Source organism: Eurytemora carolleeae, unplaced genomic scaffold (assembly GCF_000591075.1).
Source record: "Eurytemora carolleeae unplaced genomic scaffold, Eaff_2.0 scaffold14, whole genome shotgun sequence".
Taxonomy (NCBI): domain Eukaryota; kingdom Metazoa; phylum Arthropoda; class Copepoda; order Calanoida; family Temoridae; genus Eurytemora; species Eurytemora carolleeae.
This window is the reverse complement of record NW_019396079.1, coordinates 273,883-299,976: the sequence shown is the minus strand read 5'-3', so window position 1 is coordinate 299,976 and position 26,094 is coordinate 273,883. Positions and strand designations below refer to the sequence as shown.

At 33.2% G+C, this 26,094-nt stretch overlaps 1 protein-coding gene across 1 annotated transcript; it reads right to left on the bottom strand.

The window, feature by feature from the left end:
- Positions 1–1,188: 1,188 nt before the first annotated feature.
- On the bottom strand, positions 1,189–25,289 carry LOC111715499 (papilin). Its single transcript, XM_023490833.1, has 42 exons — positions 25,147–25,289; positions 24,702–24,827; positions 24,454–24,552; positions 23,331–23,444; positions 22,596–22,686; positions 22,285–22,353; positions 21,906–21,957; positions 20,917–21,014; positions 20,521–20,613; positions 20,224–20,326; positions 19,749–19,867; positions 19,587–19,694; positions 19,286–19,449; positions 17,302–19,229; positions 17,046–17,119; positions 16,385–16,445; positions 16,042–16,115; positions 15,842–15,931; positions 15,328–15,416; positions 14,467–14,502; positions 14,319–14,409; positions 13,419–13,527; positions 12,658–12,769; positions 12,307–12,383; positions 11,570–11,665; positions 11,517–11,527; positions 11,190–11,304; positions 10,814–10,887; positions 10,449–10,550; positions 8,991–9,095; positions 8,083–8,186; positions 7,592–7,700; positions 7,453–7,531; positions 5,905–7,388; positions 5,505–5,599; positions 4,998–5,074; positions 4,624–4,720; positions 4,294–4,405; positions 3,446–3,577; positions 3,054–3,110; positions 2,071–2,131; positions 1,189–1,799 (listed from the first exon to the last, which is right to left on the bottom strand). Exons 1-42 carry the CDS (start codon positions 25,182–25,184, stop codon positions 1,777–1,779), a joined length of 6,948 nt encoding a protein of 2,315 aa, XP_023346601.1. The 5' UTR covers positions 25,185–25,289; the 3' UTR covers positions 1,189–1,776.
- Positions 25,290–26,094: the final 805 nt, after the last annotated feature.

Below are 26,094 nucleotides of genomic sequence, written 5' to 3'. Positions count from 1 at the left end.
TTCAAAAAATTGTCTTTGAAACAGCATTTTTAGCCCCTCATTGTTTGATAGATATATTCCTAAATACCGTCCTTTGTTGCAAAAAGAATAATTGCTAAAAATGCCCCAAAAGCATATTAATAAATTATACAATTATTTGCAGAAACAACAGTGTGACCCAGAAAATAGACTTTTAGATTTAATTTATAATATTCAGAGGTCGCGATTTAAAAACTTCGACTCGAGCCGTATTTCCTTAAACCCGACTTTAAGACCCAATCTTAAACCCAACTCTGACGACAGCTTATGTCACGTGATTGACAGCTGCAAGATCTTCGGCTCGATTTAAGGAGTTAGGCTCAATGAAAATAAAACCGACCTTGGTTGGTTTTAGTGGAGAATAAGGTTTAATGTTGAGTCTTGTTCTAAAGAACCCAGAATGCGCCAATTCCTATCATGAAAATCCGCCAAATAGAATATTAAACCGGTTTTTTGAAATTAACTCTGTAGAGAATAAGATGCAGCTTGAATCAGAGAGCTCAAGCCTTAAATAAAGCCCAACGACAGCTTAAACCCGAGCCATATTTTCCCGAATTTTTTAAATCGTGGGCTCAGGAATATAAAACACGGAGCATCTTAAGTTCACACAAATCCATTTCATTGAATAAGTTTGCTTAATAGCAGCATCAAATGAACATAATTTTGCTTATATGTCGTCTTACTATTCCATAGTTTTATGATTCCATCTGTCTGATAATTAGCTCCACAATTACACGAAAAAAAAATGTTTAATTCTGTGAAACCAGTCTAAGATAGTGTACTCTGTAAATATGCAGTCCACTACAAAATTTCAATTTCAAAATATTTTATTTCCTTAAAACTAAAATCCCTTACATACTAGGTATCACAGATATATTGTAGAACAAGATAGTAAAGGCAAGTATACAGAAAGTATTCCTTTCTAAGGAAAGTGAACTTTAAATTTAAAATAGAAAATAAAATCTTGCCTTTACAATCTGGTTTAGTTACAAACTAAACATTAAAGAGAATATCCAGTATTTATAAAAAGGGATGAACCCGTTTTTACACTCTTGATAATGCGCATAGAGGTCAGAAAATGTGTTGAATATAAATAAATGATGAATATTCTCTTTTTAAAGAATGAACACATGAAAGTTTAATGGCAGTGACTTTTACAGTTCACCAGTGTATAAACTCGGTTCATTGAATCGAGTTCATGGGAAGACAAAAAAATTTTGTAGTAAAATTTTAAAAATTTACTTAAATTGAAAAAAGAGATTGCTTCAATTTGCAATATGCAAAACAGTAATTGAAAAAATAAATTTGTACAAATTTTCTTTGGCAGTAGACAATAAACTTTTTGATACGAAAATAAAACACGGAATGAAAATTAAACAGACTAAAGCGAAGTATTGATATCAAAAATTATTAGTGAGCCTTACATATCTAAACCCTTAAATCTAATATGTGTTAGTAAATACAGTATAATATAGATACAAACAAAATCTAAAAACAATCATTCTGAATGATGTTATATTCTTAAAACTAGGTCCCTTAAAAACTACCCTTAATACTAATTTGAAAATGAATAATTCATAAATGCTTCATAAATGAATTAAACATAGTAAACCTTAAAACTAAACAATAAAACAAATGGAAAAACATTTGATGAACGCTCAAATGCAGTTTACGAAACATCTTTAATATAAAAATCAAGTTTTTATAAAAATATTTTGATCTTTTTAAAATCTTCCTATTCCAGCCAACCCTCGGGGATTAGGGGGAGTAAGGCGTTTGACCTAAAATAAAAATGATAAAGATAATAATCTGAGAAATAATACTAAATATACTAAATACTAAATAAAAAGTGTATGGGGGGACGAGGGGGGGGGGAAAGCGCGAATAGTTTATAGTCCATTAATTTTGTACATGGTTCCCAAATTCTAAAAAGAAGGAAAACAATTAATATATAATATATTTACTCAGTACTGTGCACTGTGTGTAGTACTGAGATGTAAAAAATTGTACTGTAAACGGTGTACTGTGTACTCTGTAACAATATTGTTTTACCTGCTAGAGTACAACTTCTGCAGCAGAATTTAGCATAATATCTGTTCCCGCAGTACCTCGCCTAGACAATCAAAACTAGATACATGAAGTCGAGATTTTATTGATAGATGTGAAACTGGCAGCTCAATAAAAACTGTATTCTCTATAGACTCGATCACTTAGTTTTGATAGACCTCTAAAAAGTTTTACACTGATTTAAAGGTCTCAAGCTCCCAAGCAAAATATGAGAATATTGCCAATTACTTCTTAAAAACCAAATCTAACAACAAGTTCCTGCTAAAATTTACAAGATTTACAATTGCACGATTTACCTTTAACGGTACCCTTGAAACCTTAATCTGAGCTGAGCTGAAAACTTTAGAATGGAATTTCCTTAATCCCGATCGATTAATTAATCTGGAGATTGATAACAAAAGGAGAACAGGCATTATTTAATCTGGAGATTAAGAAAAAGAGTGGCTGAAGTATTAATCCCGATATTCTCCATTCTAAAGCTCCCAGCTCTGGGAACTTTAGAATGGGATGCCTTGAATCCCGACTGCTTAATTCGAATATCAAATGTTTCTTGCTTAGTCCACTATTTTTTGGATATAGTACAGAAAAAAAACGGTTTTTTAAAATTAGCGGGTCGAAGTCCCTCCCGTTTCTGTATATATAAATATTAAATGGCGCGCAAAATTTTTAATTTACAGGCTTTTGATACGCGACTCTGATTCGTTGAATTCTATACACTTTTGGATACAAGTACAAGATTAGGTTAGTCTCGATATTAAGAAAAACAGAAGATCAACCATTAATCTCGATATCCACCACTCTTAAGTTCCCAGCTCTAATAAAAAAGTCTTTTATGCACTCCTAAAAAATTTAGTTTTGATGCATTGATGCACAATTATTGTTGATGCATTTAATTAAATTTAGCGATACTTCAAACAACATATAAAGCTTTTACTTTTAATTACATTAATTGTTGCAAATTCACTTACCTTGACAATAAGCTTGCAGTTTGCAAAATAAGGATTATCTGTGCAACTTTCTTCAACCTGAATAAGTTAAATATAATTTTAAAATCAATTAATAAATTTAAGTCATCCTTACTATTATTGTGTAATCAGAGGCAATTTTGGCTTTATCGACTTGACAGTTTTAACTTTTTAATTAAAAATTGCAAGATTTAAAGTATGAGAAATTTGGCGGAAGAATTGAGTCTATGTCAAAAATTCAAATTTTCTATTCCTTCAATATTTTCAACCTGATGGTGAAAAACCTTTGTTTTTTAGATATTAGAGGTTTACGACTTTGGGTTGCAAATTGTACGGATCAGAAAATCAGGATTTGGGGCAAAAAAATTTTTGTGCTATTATTATTAATTGTATACCTGAACATCTTGAATAGTGATATCTATACTTTTCTCCGCATCGTTGTATCCATTACTCGCCATACAGGTATACCGGCCTGAATCCCCTCCACCAGCATGGTAGATAGCCAGGGTGTTGTTGTTTCGTAGAACCTAGTTAGTAAACAATCAGATTTAATTGATTTCATGAAGTGGTTGAACCATGTAGACGCATATCAACCACTTCTCTTGAGAGCCGGCCCATTTTGTAGAAAAGTTGTTCGTCTATGTAAATCCATGTATAGTACAAATGCAGCTCATTAAGAAGGTCATATACAGGGCTGATACTTTAGTGTCATAAAGGAATTGAGTCTTTGCCACAAACTTTGATTTATTTATCCATATATCTTTAAAATTCAATGTCGTAGATCCTAGATATTTCAAATTATATTATTTCTGTTAGATCTAATAATATAAGTTTGAAATATCAAAGGTTTATGCCATTAGGTTGCAAAGATATAGGGATGAGAAAATTTGAGTTAGTGGCAAAGATGCAATTCTTTATGACCGAAAGAGACCGTGAAATAAAAGTGAATTTGCAGAAAACCTTAAGTTTTAAAATAATGAAACAAGTAAACAGTTTATTCCTTTGGATTTGGAGAAACATAGTGAAGTTAATTTCCTTGCTTGTACATTTTATAAAATATCTATGAATTTCGTACTTTAAAAGACTTTCAATTTTTCGTCACATAAAGAAATAAACTTATTGTTTTTTCTTATAGTGGTTTAAAGCCTAATCCCAAATGATTTTTATGAAGATATTTTAATAAAGATTTCTTTAAAACCTACTTTTTGTTTAAAGAAAAATATGTGTTTTTTTATTTGCTCACCAATGTTCTAGAATCTTCTCTGAGTGGTTGACCGTTCTTCATCCACTTTACAGTTGGTCTATTGTAGCTGTTTACATCACACGGTATCAGTACATTAGAGTCCAGTGCAAACCTTATCAGTTTTATAAGTTTTAAAAGACTTGACAAACGTAATTTCGTGTTTTAGGATGTCTTGTGTAATGGAATTTATGCAAGAGAGACTATGAAATAAATAAACAGAATTCAAATTTAGAAAACACTGTTACTTAGATAAATAATTGTTTAAATTGTAGAGTTGTGAATAGGATATAAAGGGGGACGGGAACAGCTCTTGTAGCAAGAAGATTTTACCTGTTTTGAGGCATTTTGATATCCACAGTTATATAACCAGCTCTTGGTCTCTCGGGGCTTTGTGTTGTGCTTTCAGGACGTCTGTTATAATCCCAATCTAGGTTTTTTAAGAAAATGATTTCACGAAATCAAAACATTCATCAATTAGTTTAAACAAAAATAACCTAAAATTGATAAAATATTTAAATTGAAAAAACATCCTAATTGAAAAACTTCTAAATTGAAAAAACATCTAAATTAAAAACATCTAAATTTAAAAAAATCTAAATTGAAAAAACATCTTAACTAAAAAACTTCTAAATTGAAATAACATCTAAATTGAAAAAACATCTAAATTAAAAAAAATATAAATTGAAAAAAATATAAAATATAACCTTGAGGTCTTGTAGGTCTAAACCCTGGTCTTCTGGTTGTTGTTGTAGTTGGTGCTAGGGGTGTTCCAACAACATATCTAAATTATTCAGTCTAATATTTTTCTGAAACAAATCTTTTCAGAGACAAACCGAACTATGTACACTTCTAAAAACATGGAAAAAGCTCAGTTTAACACTTAAGCAAAATTTAATTAACAATACTTTTAAGAAATATGTCAAAAAAATCTATGATTCATATGATTAAAGTATGTAAAAAGGGTCGTTGTGTGTGTTTGCTTTTCTTTGATTCTGATTCTCAAACTGTCATGTATTTGTTCAGGATAAAGCATCTAAAGTTCTAAACAACTATTTATATTTACTAAATGAACAAGAATAAAGTATTATTTGGCAAAAAATTTAAAATATATGTATATATGTAAAATATGTTTTTATTATTTAACCATTTTATTTATATAAACAATATTTAGCAATAAAATTTATTATTATTATTATTATTTTTAGTATAACCTTAAGAACTGCTGTTCTCCAGGTCCAGGATAAACTGGTCCGTAAACTCTTAACTCTACTCCAAACGATGCTGCTTCACCCAGACCATTGTAGGCCTTTAAATTGTAAAATTAACAATTAGTTAGTTAACTTATTGTTTTAAAACAGTTTTTATTCAAAAATGGGAAAGGAACTTATCACCCTTCACATGCTTAAACTTTCTATGCCTATCATCTTTATCGTGTAGACTTTTTGATATTTCGCTCTATGAAACCCGCTGGATGAAATAGCCAAGGTTTAAAATTTTATGAATTTACATCAGATTGCAAACCTTCGGAAATTCGATTGAGGGAAGTGAAAAATCCCTTTACTGAGTTTGAAAGGTCTAAAAACATCTGAGTTAGCAATGAGGATTATCTACCTGGCATGTATAGGGTCCAAGGTCGGACAAGGCAATAGATCTCAATCTCAGCGTAAAATCTTCATCCTGGGATAATCTGTCCGAGTTTAATGGAAGTATTTTAGTTCCTTTCCACCAGGTTACTGTTGGTTTGGGCCAGCCGTAAGCAAGGCAGTAAAGAGTTGCAGGAGCTCCAAGAGACATGATTACATTTGGATCCGTTTCCATGATTCGTGCACCCAACTCCCTAGGTTGAGTTACAGATAGGACTATGGTGACAGAAACGGGTGGTCCACGACCATTGTCGGCGAAGCAATCATATCGTCCTTGATCTTCTCTTCTTACTCCAACAATCTGCAGGGATCCACCAGCCACCTGTCTAAATCGTCCTCGCAGGGTGTCAATGTTCCTTCTGTCCTTTCTCCAGTAGACATCGGGCTGTGGTACACCTTTCACTTTTACTTCAAGTGTAGCTACATCACCTTCATTCACTATGATTGTGGGACTTACAACTTCAATAATTGGAGCATTAACATCAACAGGAGCTACTGTAGCATCATCATAATCAACCATTCCTGGATCAGCTGCTGCTTTGATGCAAGATTTGCCACAGCCATTATAACAACATTTTTGATCTCCTGAGCAGTCTCCATCAGTCTGGCATTCCTCACTGCATGTGGCTTTCTCATTCCTGCTGAGTTTAGGGCAGATACCTTCCTTAGTATCATCTCTGCAGACAGCTCTGTAAATGGTTTCACCCCTTGATGTGTATGGCTCAACTTTGCAAGATGTTTGAGCAGGGCACTCAAATCCTCTGCAGGGTTCATTGCAATAGCATTCTTCACATTTAGTACGATCATCATAGTATCTCAGAGTACCATAAGGACACCTTAGTGCTGAACATCTTTGATACGCTTCCTCACAATTTATATCTGTTTGACTCTCATTGTCAGCATAGTAAGGGTCTCCTTCAGCTTCATCTATGGGCTCATCAACATTATCTGGTGGAGGTCTATACGTATCTAATGCTGAGGGTCCGGTTGGGGCTGGAGACCCACAAAAACCAATACAAACATCAAATGTCTTAAACCTGTTCATATTACCGGAACAACCAGAGTAAATAAAAGCTGAACAAGAACCAGCCCTCCGATCATAATACCATCTCTCCAGGTTGTCATTGCAGGAGTTGAGCCCAGTGTCAACAGGCTGCCGACAAATTGCTTCCTTGGACAGAGCAGATGGCGCAATCACTTCTGGTTCTTCTCTAGTCAGACAAATCTGTTCACATTCTGAAACAGAACTGAACCTATTCCCGTTTCCTTCGCATCCACCATAAGTAAAGTATTTACATTCTTTTCCTCGAGAATCATAATAAAACTTCCTGAACCTGCCCATGCAGGGACCAAAGTCCATCTCCATTGAACAGACATCCTGATTTTTGAAACGTCCACATTGTCTTTCACATTGTTCTTCTGATTCGTATCGGTTAGCATTACCCTCACATCCTGGTAGGAAAATATTAAATCTTTTACTGAAAAATCTTTGTTAAATTAGAAACTAGAAAATCACCTCCATAGGTAAAACCAGTGCACACTCCCTTGGCAGAATCAAAATACCAGGAAGGTATGTTTTCAGTGCAGGGACCCTCCTGGAAAACAAAAAAAATATTCAATGTCAATGTTTTTTAAAGAATTATTAGCAATCTTACTTTGATTGGTAAACTACAGATATCAACCCCTGGTGCGATCTGACTTGTTGGACGTCTTGGGCCTGTTCCTTTCTGGCATCTGCTTTTGCAAAACTCAAGAGTATCAAACCTGAAAAATTGGATTTTCGAATTAAAAGGACTGCAAAACATAATTTCAAGTAACTTATAGTTGATAGAGTTGGATGTTCTTTTTGCATCCGTATCCTTTAAAGATTTGTTTGTTTGAAAAAATGGATTAGTTTCACTTCAAAGATTTGTTTGTTTGAAAAAATGGATTAGTTTCAATTGTGGTTTGTGACTCGTGCATTTGTGGTACAGAAACAATTAAGTAAATTATCAGAATTTAACCCTTTTCAAGTTAATGAGAAGACAAATCTTCCAAATTATTTATTAAATAAAGGTTTAATGGGTACCATTGTAAATCAGGGTTGTACCTCTGTAAATGGTCAATCACATGAAATTACAATGACAGTTTCTAAAAAAATACTTACTTGTTACCATTGCCCTCACATCCTCCATATGCAAATACAAAGCACTCATCCTTCTCTTTATCATACCAATACTGTTCTTGGTTCCCATTACAGGGTCCAATAGTCTACAAGACAAGTATGTTAATACTACCCAATAATTTAATCCCATTTATTTGCTATTAATTAGTATTGGTCTTACTTTTCAAAGACAACTGTGGCCGGAGAAAAAGCCGATTGTTCAGAATTCGAGCGCAAAGGGACGGTCCCTTTGTCTATACATTATTTGATGTTTTTTTTCTATGTCATGGATTTAAAAAAAATAGAATAAAAAATTATACTGTAGTATCTAATAGTTAATTGTAAATGTCATAATTTTTTTAATTTCTTTAACCGAAGCGGTTCTCCCATCCCGCTCCGAAAGTTTTAAAAATAAACTATTACGAATTACTTACAAATACAAAATTGAAAGTAAGATGTATATTTTATTTACATCGAACGTGGAGTTGAATCTACGAACCGAAATTACGTAATGATTAATTGAGTGCCGTAGAGAACGTCGTCTTTGTATATACATTTTAAAAGATTTAATACGAAAAACGTAAAATATGCTAACTCTAATATCAAAAGTTTTTATATTTTAGTATATAATAGCTAAAACAAAATGGCTTTGAAGTATGATAAATTAAACTTTTATTCGGCTGTTTTTGCTGAAAAACGTCAAGTATAGTGATTCGAATTCTGAGCGAAAAATTGGCTTTTTCTCTGGCCACAGTTGTCTTTGAAAAGTAAGACTAATACCAATTAACAGCTAATAGGCTGTTTAGTTTAAAATGAAATTGACCAAATAAGTGACCGGTCCCTTTAATTGTGATCTTTAAAAAAATGTAGAGTATTTTTTTCAAATAGGTAAACATTCCCTTTTATCATACCTTAGGAAGTCCGCAAATATCCTGTGCTTTAAAGCACTGCTCTTCACAGGCTTGTCTTGTCAGGAACCGGTTTCCATTTCCTTTTTGACCACCATACAGAAAGTTCTAGAACATTATTTCAATTGTATGATTCATATAATCGAAAATGAATCTTTCCTTCCTTATCATCTTAATCAAAAGGATTTAAACCCAGAGAGTTTTTGGAAAAAGACAATTTTTAAAAGTGTACAGTTTGAATACTGGTTTTGGAGAAAATAATAAGTCTTTGGAAAATCAGAAAACAGAATTCTGAGTCTCAAACTTTTAAAGACAGGGCCGTAACATTAATTTTTTTCCTTTTTTAACGATCTGAGGCTCAAACTTTTAAAGACAGGGCCGTAACATTAATTTTTTTTCCTTTTTTAACGATCTGAGGCTCAAACTAAAAATTCCTCAAGTTTTAATCAATTATATTATTGGAGTGTCAAATATTTAATCTTTAGATTAAAGTTAAGGTTAAATTTAAGTTCATTTGTACCTTACATACACCATCTGTATAAGAACAATGTAAAGGATGTGAGTAAAAATCAGGTAAATTAATCTTGACTTTTTTTTCAAGTATTTAAAACAATTTATCTTAAAATATCTTTAATTAACACATTTGTCACCTGTAAGAATTCTGAGGGGCAAGATTTTTGACACTCTTCTTGGCTTTCAAATCTGTTTCCGTTTCCTTAAAAGAATAATAAGATAAATATCTTAAAACATTTCAAAGGAATTGAGTCTTTGCCACATACTCAGATTTTCTAATCTCTATATCTTTGCAACCTTGGATATTTAAAATTATGAATGCTGTTAAATTAAATGATCAACGACTCAATTCCTTTACCAAAAAAACAATTTTACAGATAATTTTTAGAAAGCTTAAAAGCTGCTTTTGTTTTCATAGATTCAAAGGTTTTAAACTTGAACTTACACTTTTTACAGATGGAGCTTTTTGTTGCTATAAAAAATATGCTAAAACTACTTTAAAGTATTTGGTAACACAATCTTTAAATTTCTTGATTGATTACCTTCGCATCCTCCATAGTAAAATGGCATGCATCTCTTCTCAAAATTATTAAAATACCATTTAGGTAATCTATCCTGGCACGGACCTAAAGTAGATTATTTAGGCAATCTATCCTAGCAGGGACCTACAGTTTGTTTTTAATCTTTGTGAAGAAACAATCTCAAGAACTGACGAGGGTCAACCCAGACCGAAATATATTTTCACTAAATGTGGAACTACAGAGAACTACAGAGAACTACTTTTTTACTCTACAGAGGTTTGGTCCATCACCATCACTGAATTTTAAAGTAGATTATTTAGGTATTCCATCCTGGCAGGGACCTAAAGTAGATTATTTAGGTACAATCTATCACCTTACATACACCATCTTCATGATCATAATACCATCTTGGTTGTTTTGTATTTACCTTACATACACCATCTTCATGATCATAATACCATCTTGGTTGTTTTGAATCCCCCTCTCCTGCATCTTTCCCTTGGAAGCAGAACTCGAGCTTAAATTCTTCCTAAAACATCAAATACATCTAGAAATAAAGAAGTAATTGAGTCTTTGTCACAACCTCTGATTTTCTAAACCCTATATCTTTGCAATACAATGTGCGTCGTAGACCTTAGCTTTTTTATTGTAAATTTTCTTCAATCATGTTGCATAGATTATAGGATTAGAAAATTTAAGTTTGGAGCAAAGTCAGAATTCCTTTACAACTTTTAAAATAATTTTTGCCACGAAAAGTACTGACCAAAGTTTTGAAATATTTCAGTTTCGAACCTGAATAGGAATACTGTAGTCGGTTGAGCACCTACTGTCACAATCAGTTTTTGTCAAGAAATTATTCTTGTTTCCTGAAGAAAAAAACAAACAATTTATTTTATGTAATTTAGTTCGAAATAATCCTGCCTTCAACCCTGGCCTTAAAATAAAAATTTGCTATATGTTATTGGAATATTAAAAAATTGCATCATTGCACATTTTTAATCTGCCTTATTCAAATAAAATTAAAACATTTTCTTTGATTTGAGAAAAGCTGGAATTTTAGTATATTTAAAAAATACGATACTCATTCCAAATTCTTTAAGATTATTAAATATTTCGAAAATAAATAAAGAGTCAGATTTTTATTCCAAAATATATTTGAGATTCTTACCCTCACATCCACCGTATGGGAATGATTGACAAGTTTCCATGGCAGAATCAAAATAAAACCGTTCAACAAAATCTCTGCAGGGCCCTGGACTCTTCTCAAGCTGGCAGATATCTCCCTACATATCCTGGCAGGGACCTAAAGTAGATTATTTAGGTAATCTATCCTGGCAGGGACAGACTTAATAGTATACTATTGGGTCAGGAAAGAGGTTTCTTTTTTAGATTCTTGGAGAATAAAAAACTGGGCTTTAGCTTTTTAAACTAAAAAAATCCATTCCTTTTCTATTTAAAATAAATTAATTCCCCCAATTAAGCGACAAAAAAAAACACCTAAAAACGCTGTAGTTGTTAAAATAAAAAGTTTTTAAAAAATTGTTTAACCTGGGGATCTGGGTAGAAGGCACATAGTCCTGGAGCCCCCTCCTTCTCTACATGTATTCTCACACTCACCAATAGTTAAAAAACTGTTCAGGTTTCCTAAATACGCCAATATTTTATTATCTTAAAAAAATATATTTCAAAATGACTATCAGTTTCGCTGTTTTTATCCTAAAGAATGAAAAAATCTGAATTCAACATGTTTTCAGGTACAAAGCCTACATCTTCCTTATCATCAGATATAGGTTCGAATGGTACTATTGTGAATCGGAGAATAACACTCAATAAATGGAGGGTCACCTAAAATTACGCGTATACAGCCCCTTCAAATAAAAATGACGTCAATAGTGAGAAGGTTGGGATCTTCAGCTCGATAATGCGTGGTTACTCACAAAGGATGTAATCTTGTTACGAACCTCTCTAAATGAAGTGAATCCCATTTAATTCAAAGACTTATTCTAGTATTGCATGATAATTTGAAATGGTTCACAACACAAACAGCAAAACTCATATAAATTTAAAAATCTATCAAAGGAATTGCCACAGACTTTGATTTTCTAATCCCTATATCTTTCCAATCCAATGTCGCACACCATGGATATTTCAAACTGTGACTGCTGTTAGATAAAATAGGCAAAGTTTGAAATGTCAAAGGTTTACACCATTAGGTTGCAAAGATATAGGGATTACAAAATTTGAGAGTGTGGTGAAACCTCAATTCTTTTTCTTTTAAAAGTTACCTTTGCATCCTCCATAGTTAAACTCTTCACATTGTTCTGTCTCCTTGTTGTAACCAAACCGTGTAAAGTTACCCAGACTAAAATAAAATAACATGATTTCTTACCAATTCAATTAGGTTCATTGTTCTATACAGGATCTGGCTTGACCAAGGCATTGTTTGCAATGTGTCAAGAATTTCAAACTGTGCTCAAAATTTGTTCTAGCTTTGTTCGATCATTTTCCAAAATGTTCAAATCAGAATCGCTCAAGAAAAAGAAGCATTAAATATCATGATTTTTGTTCAGAAACAACATTGTAATTATTAGACTGCAACTGTAAATAAATGGCAACAAGAGAGTAAATAAGCTTACCATGGTCCTGGAAGTATTTCTTGTTCACATCTGTTTGTATTCAGGATTTTAAACTCAGTTTCTTCACATGTATCTCGGCACTCCTCTGCACTAGTAAACTTGTTATTGTTTCCTAAAATATAAAAATCATATTAAAAAGCTGGTATTTCAACCATGAAAAGCTCGAGCTAAAAACGGTCAATAAACTAATCTTTGTTTTAGTTAAAATCGGTCTGATTGGACTTTCACCCAGTTTAATGCATGCAGCTGATAATTGAAGTTTTTAAACTTCTTATTTTAATTATTTTATATAATTGAAATGTCAACATTGATTATACACGGGCAGCCATAGCACAATAAATATATCATGCATGCTTATTAGTATATATCAACTCTGACCCTTTAGTAAAAGTAAATTCAACCTATATGAAGCGTAAAGTCTGACCGCGTCAACCTTATTACACCAGCTAGTCCTGTCCATGGAGCTAGGTACAGTACAAACTGGGACCGAAAAGGTTGACCCGGCTCAAATATTCAAATGTGTAATTTTGAATGGAAATATGATATATTTATTATGATATTTATTGTGATTTTAGCTATTTTTAAATTCAGCTGATTTTGTTTCATGATTCTCTGGAATGTTGTCATCAGCTGATGTGTCCCACCAAAATAAAAAAATTGGTTAAACTCTCAAAATGTTTTGGACACTTCAAATGTGGCATTTTCTAAGGTTACAAAATAAAGTAAACAAATTCAAAGCATTAAATACTAAGCGTTGTTACCTAGACAGCCGCCATATTTAAACTGTTGGCAAGATCCAGTATTTCTATTGTATCCATACTTCTGGTAATATCCTTCACAAGGCCCAGGAACGATTGGTAGATTGCAGGCCTTCAAATAGAAATATTTTTAAGCATGTAATTAGTAAGAATTAAATAGATTTTTTTTTTTAAAGTCTCAAACCCTGATATATCTCTGAAAAAATGTCCAGAGCTGGGAACTTTAGAATGATGGATATCGAGATTATTGCTTAATCATCTCTTTTTCTTAATTTCGAGATAAACTGAATCTTGAACTTGTATCCTGAAAAGTGTATAAAATTCAACTAATTAGAGTCGTATATTAGAAGCCGCGGTAAATTAGAAATTTTGTGCGCCTTTTAAGATTAATATACAGAAACTGGAGGGACTCTCTAATTTTGAAAACCCGGTTTTTGATTTTTCTGTACTATATCCCAAAATAGTGGATTAAGCAAGAAATTAAAAGTGTCCACATTGGATATTCGGATTAAGCAGTCAGAATTAAAGATATCCCATTCTAAAGTTCCCAGCTCAGAAGTCAGAACTGTTGTAATGTGAATCTTGGGATTAAGCATTAATCTTCATCTAATGTAGATCTACGAATTATATTCTTCTTCAATATCTCGTGGTGTTCAGACCCTGCAGAGATAACTTTATTTGAGGGGATCAATTATTGATCCTTAAATTTAAAAGTGCCCTCATGAGATATCGAGATCAAGCTTTTAGGATTAACAAAATAAAACAAAAGTTTCTTTTTACTACATTTTCAGAACTATACAGCAGTAATAAATTACAAAATTCTTAAAAGTATTTATAATTGAATGAAATATCGAAGACGACACTCATTCTGGTGTTAATAGGTTATCAATGCAGTACACTTACACTCTTTCCAACTGGTTCAACACAGACTGTATCACACTCCTCCTTGGTGTCAAACCTATTCCTGTTACCTCCTTCTCCTCCATACCAAAACCTTTAAAGTTAAAAAATGGTTTTTTTATTTTGTAAAAAAGTAATTTTAAAATTTCACCTTGTACAGCCACCATACTCCATGTCAAAGAACCACCTGAAAAAAGTAAAATAAAAATAATCTCATTAAGATCAGACATTTTAAGTAAAGAACATTTCATAGATGAACATTGTGCATTTCATAGATGAACATTGTGTATTTCATAGATGAACATTGTGTATTTCATAGATGAACCATAGATGAAAATTGTGTATTTCATAGATGAACATTGTGTATTTCATATATGAACATTTTGTATTTCATAGATGAACATTGTGTATTTCATAGATGAACATTGTGTATTTCTTAGAAGAACATTGTGTATTTCTTAGATACGACATATTGATGGGAAGTCTTTGTATAAGACTTAACAAAAAGGACAATTTATTGTTGGACCCTTTATATCGAAAGACTGTTTCATGAAAGGTAATCTTTGTTACAAATCAAATTTTTGGATCCCTTTTCGACCTTGTGATGCAAACCATTCATATTTTAAACCTAGATTATTTTTTCTACAAGTGTCCGAATTTAATGAATTTGAGCCGCGTCTTAAAACCGCCAAAATTAACCGGTTTCAATTGAGCGCCAGCTTTAAATCTTGAAACAATAAATACAATTTTAAGTGGAACCAACCATATTTGATCTGCGTTTCAAATTCAAACCGCGGCTCAAATTCTTTAAATTCGGCCTCCGTTTGAAATATCTAGGTTTTATGAAATCAGTTTTTAGATATTTAATTAGAAGATCAGAGTTTAGAGATTTAATCAGAAGATCAGAGTTTAGAGATTTAATTAGAAGATGAGAGTTTAGAGATTTAATTAGAAGATCAGACTTTGTGTCGGAGACTCAATTCCTTTTATTGTTATTGAATATTGATATTACTTGACAACGAAATCTCTAGCTGGTCCTCTATCTTTATCTAGTCCACAGACCTCTGCTGGAGGTTCAGGTAGCTCTTGATCTCCACAGCCCTGCAATTATAGGAAATATTTAACAATTCTAAATGAATGAAAAATACAACAGTAATGGCTTGTGGTTGAAACTTTAAATAATAATAAAAAAAAAATAATTAAGAGTTAATCAGTGTTTTTTTAGATTTGGATATACGGATGTCCAAAATAAAAAAGCGCCACCGAACGGTCTAAATTGTATAGTAAAAAGATTAAAATGCTTCAGTTTTTATGTGAATTATACTTATGATCACATGTTGTTAGATTACTAATAAACTCCATTCAAATGTGAATAAGTAATGTAATGCTCAAAACTAGAAATACAGAAACTCTTTCTTACAGTGAGTTCCATAAAACTGTTGAATAGGAAGACGACCTAAATTGTCTCTCCCTATTTCACAGTGTCACAGTCTGACTGTACTAGGACTGTATTTAGAAAACTTTACCTGGAAGTTTTCACCAGTAGCAGTACTATTTCCGTCTGGACAGCATCCAAACTCACTAGCAGCACATCCACAACCATCAAAATCAATTCCCTGAGTAATTCTTTGTTATTACTAAATATTTTCAACCCCCCCTTCCCCCCTCTCCCCTCTAATTGTCAGTCCTGCAGTATAATATTTCATGGTTCTAAGAATAGACTTACAGATGCTGCTGTTCTTCTATCTGGACAGCAACCATATTCTCTATCCTTACAAGTACATCCTTCCTGGGCTGGACCTAAACAAACAAGAAGAATTAAGTTCTCAGGGTAACTGAGTCCGAAATTATATGACTGTGGAAATTTTATTAAAAACTTTAGATTATTTTATTAGATTTTTAATTTTCAAAACAGAAATTATTGAATATTGAAAGCAAATACCAGTTTAATAATCGTTTCTAAGTTAAATTTTGAAATTCACAGTTCTTTTTGAATTAACTTTATCTTGTTTCGTCGTTTAAAATTTTCCATGTCTGAAAATAATTTTTAATTTAAATGATTTAATAACCTCTTGCAATTGTATCTCCATCAGGACAACATCCATATTCAAAAGTGTGACAAGGGCATCCCTAAAAATTCAATTTTTTGTGAAAAAAAATCAACTCAGTTCTCATAATGGTAAATTTAACATAAAGAATACAGAGGAGGTCGGAATGAATTGAGTTTCTGCCATAAACTCTGATTTATTCCTATATCTTTGCAACCCATTGTCGTACATGCACCTTAGATATTTCAAACTATGAATTCTGTTACATCAAATAATATTAGTTCAAAATCTAAAAGGTTTGCTCCATTAAATTGCAAATATATAGGGATTAGAAAATTAGAATTTGGGGAAAAAACGCAATTCCTTTACGTACGAGATAGCCCTAATTTATCAGCCGAGGATCCAAATTAGCAATGGAAACTTTAAAATTAAGGCAAGTAAGAATTTAATCTCTGTAAAACGGCTGCTAAAAATCCCTGACTGGCTTAGAACAGATATTTGTGGATTCTGCTTAGCTGAAGAAAATTTCAGTTTTTGAATTCACTGTGCTTCAAAATTGAATACTTAAATTAATCCAGCAGAGAAGTGGTTACTAAAGTAACTGATAAACAATACAAACATGTTTGACCACAGGTATAATAAATAAATGATTTCTCCTTATTAAACTTTAATAAGTTTAGACCTGGTGTTCTGGACCAGGAGAAGGAGTAAATTTGTCAGGGCAGCAACCGTGTTCTGTGGACACACATCCACATCCTGGAAATACAAGAAAATACATAATGGCGGCATTCTCATAATTTTTCAGATTTCCTGATTCTCGAGGCAACGGAATGATAATGAATTTAATTTCCCAGTACTTATGAGCATGTAAGTATGGGATATTAAATTTCCAACTTGATGAATTTAAATTTCTCTGATTAAAATGAATTAAATCTAACCTTCAAAGTTTTTCCCTCTTGCAGGTGTTATATCATCAGGGCAGCATTTAAACTCAGTGAACTCACATCCGCAACCCTTATTGTCTGGACCCTCAGCTGGAGATATGTTATCAGGACAGCAACCAAACTCAGAATTCAAGCAACAACCTTCTTTATCTGGACCATGAGCAGGGTTCAGAAGATCCTCACAACAACCCCATTTAGCATTTTTGCATGGAGTTGCCTTTTCACATCCTTTAAAGTTTTCTCCCTTTGCTTTAGTTATTCCATCAGGACAACAGCCAAAATCAGTGAGAGTGCAATCTTCATAAGCTCCTGAGCCATCTTCATCTGGACATCCTTCAAACTCTGGTCCTGTTGCTGCATTCTGGAGATCAGGACAACAACCAAACTCAGTTTTCTCACATTCATCACAAACAAACACTTCTTCAGGACAAGAGAAACATCCCTGCTTTTTGGGTCCCTGAGAAAATGTTCTTCCATCTGGACAACAACCAAAGGGTCCAGACTTGCATTTCTTGTTCTCATCACATTTTGTGTTCTCCCCAAACCCACTAGCAGGTGTTTCTCCATCATTACAACATCCATATAGTGTATTCTCACAATTGGTTGGAGGACAACCTTGGAATTTGGCCCCTTGAGAAGTTGTAAATCCATCCTGACAACAACCATATCTTGTATCTTCACAAGTCTTATATTCCATGCATCCTTCATTAAATGGACCAGTAGGTGAGAAGAACCCATCTGGGCAGCACCCATAAGATGAATTGGAGCAAGGTTCCACTGGAGCTGGCTTGCATCTCTTTGAAAATAGAGACAAATCTATCTCAGATCCTGCCCCAGATCCTTCTCCAGAACCTGAACCATCAGAGCTGCTTTCTTTGTCAGGCGTTTCTGATGAGTTTCCTCCACCAAAGATCCACCAGTCATCATAGTACTCACATGGTTCAGCCTCTTCACCTGAAGCTTCTGGACAGGAATCTTGGTTACAGTCATCTTCTTCAAGGAATTTTAAATCTTCTTGACACTGGTCTGGTGCGACAGGCTTGCCATCTTTTATACAGAATACTTTTCTATTCATTTTCCCCCCATTGCATTCCGCACTACAAGTACTCCAACTGCTGGCAAACCAATTACCTGTACACTCCTCAGTACCAAAACATTCTTTAGTGTTATTATACTTCAGTTCTTCCTTACAGCTATCATCAGTAGTATTTGTTATTGTACCATCATCTGCCATACTACCACAAAACACATACCTGCTTTGAATACCTAATATATCAGTGCACTTGCTAGAGCATTCACTCCACTGAGATGCAAACCAGCTGAACTCGCACAACAGCTCAGAAGAGTCGCATTCTTCTGTTAATTCTGGAAGTTCTGTTCCACATCTTTCTTGGGAGTCTGCTGGAACCTCATTTCCCTCATTGTCTGCACAAATGGCATATCTTGAAGCATGTGTCAGTCCACACTTGCTATCACATGTGGTCATGTCAGACAAGATCCAGTCAAAAGGTTCACAGGGGTTTTCGTTTTCACATGGCTCCTCAATAGCAGGCTTTGAACTTAAACATTCAGAATCTTCCAATATATCAACACCATCATCATCATTTTTCTTATAGCATGTGACTTCTCTAGTTTTTATTCCAGAGCCACAGATTGTGCTACACCCAGTCCATGGTCCAATATGATATTTGGGTCCAGATTCATCCTCAAGAGCAAAATCATCTTCAATCTCTTCATCGCAGACTTTTACAGAAACAGGTGGATCGCCAAGGCTCTCATCACATTCCTCAATGTCTACCAAGCTTGGCATGTTATTGGCTAACACCTGTTCACAAAAGACATTCCTGAACTGATATTGAGTACACTCAGTCTCTTCAGTTCCATTGCTAACTGTACAGTTTCCCCAGTCACCAACATTCCATCTAATAATAAAATATTTACATACCATGTCTTGTTGATTTCTAATTATGATATCTACCTTGGGCGACATGGGGACGCATTGCAAGTCTCATTTAGTGGTGGTTTCACATTGGAATCACACAGACCCTCAGACACTCTTTGAAATGTTGCCTCTTCAGAACAAAATACTTCTCTTGTTCTTGTTCCACCTCCGCATGGTGCATTACAATCACTCCAAGCTCCCTTCACAATCACAATAAGAAAAATATAAATTATCAAATAGAAATAACTGCTAAAGCTATAGTAGACATATGAGAAAATCAGTGGCAGATCATTTGGGGTTCAAATTGGTTTGTAAATTTGATTTGATGCAAAATTACCTGGGTCCACTGATAGCCTCCACTTGAACCAACAGGAGTTTCTTTTACATTATCTTTCTTCATTGAATACTCAAACTCAACTCCAGGATTTTCCTCTTGGTATAGAATCTAGGAGAAACTCCATTAGCTAAAATGTTAATTAGCTAAAATCTTCCAACTTACCACAACATATAATGATTCTTTGATAGGTCCTAGTGATCTAATACTTTCAGGTGCAAACAGAGTAAGAGGACCTTTAGCTTTCCCATTCTTATATTTTCTCTCGTAGTGGAATGTGGTTCCTAAAAATTATATTATTAAATTCATCCAGAGGTTGAAACTTTTGTTTAATATTTTGCTAAGATTCGTATTTACAACAAAAAATTTTGAATGAAATGGATTGCCCAATTAGATTTTTCAACATGGATAAAAATGTAAACCAGTTGCATTGCTCTTGTCCCCTTCCTTCCGATTGGTCACCTTCTTATTCAATGACCAATAGTAGAGAATTCAAACAAAAAATTTAAACAATAAACTTTGGATGTTTGAAATGGATTTGACATGCAAAGTCCTGAATTTTTCTAGTAAGCCCCATTTCAGCCCAAACACCATAGCTAGTATAAATGCATGATCAAAACAGAGTAAAGCAATGTTTGACCTGCCATTTCCAGCTTCTGAGGGTAATCAATTCTCCAGTTTCCATTCAAATAGTAATGTCCACTCATATTTCGAATAGCCAGGTAGTTGTTGCTTGCTTTTACCTAAAAACACAAAGTTTTTATGAGACACTTTTGAATATGATGTTTCCGCAGAGTGACATTTTTTATGATATCAATTACAGAAAAATGTCACTGTTACGCTAGGAGTGCACACGAACCCTGTCTGAACAGCAGAAGAGGATAATTTCTACAAATGTTGATTGATTGATAAGGAAAAAGTCTACTGAAGTATGTACCTCTGCTATCCTTATATTGGTTGCTCCTGCAGGAATCACAAGCAGGTCATTGTATCCCATCTGTAGATCTTGTCTACTCACTACATCAGACACCTGACAAGAAATAGATTATTTGTTAAAGTATTTCTTTCTTTAAAAATGTAAGCTTATAGAAAAAATCTATTTTGCGTTTACCTTTTTAATCAAAATTTAAGATTTGAAGAAAACCGTGGTTGGAAATTTTTAATGGTGGTCCTTTCAGAAAGCACTAATCCGTATAGTCCAATGGATAACGATAGACTCTTTAGGATGCTGGAAACATAGAATAAGAGATCGCGATTTAATGGACAAAGCACATAATTGCTTCAAATTAAAAGCTTGCACGTTAGGAAAATGTAAAGAATCACTTAAACTTACAGTCTGGCATTGGGACCCATCTCCTCCACAGACCCTGCATAGATCCTCCTTAGTGTCACTCCCGAGCATACCATCACACCCTACTGGTTTACACTCCCCTAGAGAACAAGAAGTTGATATTACTCCCTAGCATACTATCACACCCTACTAGTTTACACTCCCCTAGAGAACAAGAAGTTGATATTACTCCCTAGCATACTATCATACCCTACTGGTTTACACTCCCCTAGAGCACAAGAAGTTGATATTACTCCCTAGCATACTATCATACCCTACTAGTTTACACTCCCCTAGAGAACAAGAAGTTGATATTACTCCCTAGCATACTATCACACCCTACTAGTTTACACTCCCCTAGAGAACAAGAAGTTGATATTACTCCCCAGCATACTATCACACCCTACTGGTTTACATCCCCTAGAGAACAAGAAGTTGACTATTACTCCCTAGCATACTATCACACCCTACTGGTTTACACTCCCCTAGAGAACAAGAAGTTGATATTACTCCCTAGCATACTATCACACCCTACTGGTTTACTCTCCCCTAGAGAACAAGAAGTTGATATTACTCCCCAGCATACTATCACACCCTACTGGTTTACACTCCCCTAGAGAACAAGAAGTTGATATTACTCCCCAGCATACTATCATACCCTACTGGTGTACACTCCCCTAGAGAACAAGAAGTTGATATTACTCCCCAGCATACTATCATATCCTACTGGTGTACACTCCCCTAGAGAACAAGAAGTTGATATTACTCCCCGGCATACCATCACACCCTACTGGTTTACTCTCCCCTAGAGAACAAGAAGTGATGTGCTAACATTTACTGCAAAATATTGTGCTGCAAAGTATTGCAAAATATCGCATTGCAATGTACTGCAAAATATTTGACTGTGTTGTTTTGGCAAATATTGTACTGCAATGTCCTCCAAAATATTGAACTGAAAAGTACTGCAATGTCATGTAAAATATTGTGCATACCGTCTACACAGATTTTCGTTCCTTCATCATCACAAGAAGTTCCATCCACCACCTAAAATATTGAAAAAAATACAATTTTTAGAAAATGAATTGAGTTTTTGCCGCAAGCTCAAATTTTCTAATCTCTCTATCTTAGCAACTTGATGGTGTAAACCTTTTATATTTCAAACTTAGACTATTTAATTTAACAGAATTTATAGTTTGAAATATCAGAGGTCTTCAGCATCAAGTTGCAAAGATATAGGGATTAGAAAATCAGAGTTTGTGACAGAAACTCAATTCCTTTAAATAAAAAAAACTTGTTCAGAGGTTTTTTTTTTCGTTTTTCAGAGCAATATTTAATATTTTTCAATAGTTATATTTTTACAGTGTAATTTACCTTTTTAGCCTGCATTAGATAAAACCTTTCTCCTTTTGGCATACAATTCAGCTCACATTTTCTAGGGGCCTAAAACATGTCAACTATAGGGAATCGAAACCCAGGGGTTGTTTATGGCTGGTTAAACAAATGTGCTCACTAAAATCACCAAAAAAAAATTCTTTTCTTAGGCGAAGACATAATGTTTGCAAATAAAAAATAAACAATAAAAGTTAAAAGGCGTAAAGCCTATTTGAAGCTTCGTCAAAACATTTTATAAATATTTAATACATGTCAATATGTACTCATGATCTTAGTATTGAATAACATACCTTTAGATATGGAATCCAGTCATAGTACTTTCTTTCGTAAAGTACATTATTGTACTCTGAACATTGGACTTCCCGGAAATCTTTAGAACCTCTAAAATATAGAAATATTAATGAAATATGTTACAATATATATGTAAATAAAGGAAAGGATTGAGTTTAATAATAGTTATTTAATTTTATCCTAAATGATTCTTACTTTTGTTATATTCCAAACTTTTCAAAAAGTTGTTAGGAAATTTTTTATAGAAGGAAATATTAAAATTTATTGTGCTATAAGTATTATCTCTAATTAATTAATATGAATTCATGAAATATTTTTTTTTAAAGAAATATCCGAATTCTTTATTCTTTTAAAAAAGAAAGTATCTGAGCAGAACTTTTTCCAATTCATAAATTTTTTAAACATTTTTTCCAAATTTTCATTTTTAACAATATGTATAAAATAAAATAAATGATGGTAGAAGCAATTAAACAAGGTGCTCGTTCGTCCAATTCATATTTAAAGCAAATATATGTTTGTCTGTTTGTTTGCCCATAACTCAGAAATATTGGGTGACCACGGGAATGTTCTTATAGTATGGTTTTAAAATCTATGTTGAGTGATTACGACTTTATAAATAAATGTTACAAGTCATTTCGCAAAAAAAAACATTTTTGTTGAGAGACCGACTAATATTCTAACTACAAATCTTTGCTTTAGTTCCTGAATAATTTCATAATTGTATAATTGTATACCTAGGACAGGATTCTAGATTACAGCTGGAGAATCGTTTACTGGCTCCAACACAGAGATCAGGACGAGTACCTCCACATTGACGTTCTTCAGTCTGTACTCCTCCTCCACAGGTTCTACAAACATATATAAAGATATAAAAAAACAGAATGACTGTCGTCTTCGTTTTTTCTTTTAATTAGAAATACCACTAATTGTAATTTAATTACCATTTTTCTCATACTAGGCTATTAGAGCACTTCGCGCCCATCTTCTATTTATATTGTGAACATATTCTCTTTGTGCACATTGTAAAACATTTTTTTTAAATTGAGTTTTGATGGAGGCAAATTTTTAAAACTTAGATCATTCATGAACCTTACGTGGGGTCACGCGAGGTCCAACAAAAAATTTGGGGACCAATCGTTTCAGCTGTTTTGACGTTTATTGGACACAAACGGACAGACAAACAATCAGACAGACAATTAAAGTATATTTTTACTTATATAACTATACATAAATGTCGAGTCGATACCCCAGTTTTAAAGACAAAGATCTACAAACTGTATGGCGGCAGTATTTCTAATTACAAAAAAGTAAAGCTCGAAGACGACCGTTGTTGCAATTTTTACATGTTATCACCGTATCTGGAGGAGGCTATAAATACTCCTGGAAATAGCCAGCAACGAGATTACCGTAGATTTGCAGATTTTAGATATAAATGGGTCCGGCGAGTCCGGAACAGAATGTCGTCGGATTAGAAGTTTAGCTTTGTTTGAGATATTATATCAAGATAAATAATAAGGTTTTACGAAAAGTTCTTCTAGGCTATCAGTATCAGAATTAAATAAATTATCAAACTTTTAAATGTTAGAATGATTTTCCTATGGTTGATGTTTTCTATGGGTAAACTCTTCTAATTGTATATAATTGGATTTTAATGTGTAGTGATCCGTTTCCGTATATTTATGATTATATGCAACTGTAAACTGGTCTCTTTCTTTGCCAAGTAGTTCAATAATACATTAAAAAATAATATTCAAGGCAGACGGCTTTATTCAACCTTAAAATCGTCCTATTTTAAGAGTTTCAGGTCGTCTTTACAGTCTCATCCTTCGTGGTTAACCTTTTATATAGATATTATACCTGGAACACTGGGACGGTTCTCCCCATTCCCCCCAGGAACCAGATTCAGTATCATCACTGTTATACTCGTAGCTTAGACCATCCAGTTGTCTTCTAGCCCTATACATCAACATCAACATCAACATCAACATCAACATCAACATCAACATCAACATCAACATCAACATCAACATCAACATCATCATCAACATCAACATCAAACATCAACATCAAATCAACATCCACATGATCATCAACATCATTGTCACCTGGCTAGCTCGAAATCATATGAAACTGGTATCTTCGGTTTAAGATCAGCTATAATCTCTTCGAACTGCTCGAATGTTAAGTTGTGTTTGGTGTGGTCTGCTTGTGCCCCCAGTAAACAAACAATACTGAATGAAATGGTTTTAAATCCTAGCCAAAAATATGTTTTTCGTAGAAAATTAAAGACTGTTCTAAATGATGCCACACGGGCTCACTATTCCTTTGGTTAAGTTAGAACTTTTTCAGCCACTTCAGAGAAATAAACAATATTAAAAATCAATGAATAATTTGATTAAAATTCATATTTTACCCCTTTCATTTGTTTTCTAATACTACTGGTTTTATTACGTTAAAGTTAATAGAACCTCGGATTCAGTTTAAACTCAAACCGAACGAAAAAAAATACTAGAATTGAAAATTAGAATGGACAGCTGATTTAGCCTTTACCTAATCTGAATGAATGTTCTCATATTGCTTCTGTACATGATCCTGGTGTACTGCACTGTACAGTTACTTCTCCCTATGTTCCCCTATAATTTACCTTCAGAATCCATTCTGCAATTAAAATTTGTTTAATACCATTTTAAATAAACCAGTATTAAAATATATCGCAAAAAAAATTACTTCGTATTAAAAATCATAAAACTTATGAAAAATCGACTGAGCGTCATATTTTCCTGCTAAAAATAAATTTTCCCTTTTGGCCAATATTTTTGAAATATAAGTTTTTATTAAAATGACGTAAATTATTGAAGCTGTATCTTTAACCCTCTCCTACTCCGTACTCAAGCTTAATGCAACCCATCACCCAGGTTAACCCCGCCCATCTATCTAACTATCTATCTATCCATATATATATCTGTATATCTATCTATCTGTATCTGTTTATTTATCTGTTTATATTTATCTGTTCTTCATCTGTCAGCTATACAGAGTATAGAGTATACACTTGAACAGTGCATGGGACCTAATCATATACGTAAACGTGCCATGTGATGCATTTAAATATTGCATTTTAAGAATCAACTATATTACATAGACTAACATTCCTAACATAGACTTGTGTAGACTAACTGGATAACCATCGACTTACATAGTTTAACTACAGATACATACTGATATACTGATATAGATTAGAATATAATTACATAGACTAATCAGAAATTAATTTTGTAAAAATCTTCATTTTACAAAAAATTCCTTTTTAAATATTTATACAAATTTTTTTATACATGAGTTGTACACAGTACACAAAAGGTGTAAAACTGTACTTTTACTGTGTATAAAATTAGTATTAATATATTATATTATATTATATTATATTATATTAGTATAATTAAGTGGAAATTCCAGACAAATGGGAAATGAAGGAGAGAAACCAAAATTATACTGATG

Coding starts and splice junctions, on each gene's coding strand:
- LOC111715499 (XM_023490833.1), bottom strand. CDS start 25,184: ATGTACAGAAGCAATATGAGAACATTCATTCAGATTAG. Junction 16,116..16,384: donor TGGAGATACAATTGCAAGAG/GTTATTAAATCA, acceptor TTGTTTGTTTAG/GTCCAGCCCAGGAAGGATGT. Junction 5,075..5,504: donor GGAGAACAGCAGTTCTTAAG/GTTATACTAAAA, acceptor TGAATAATTTAG/ATATGTTGTTGGAACACCCC.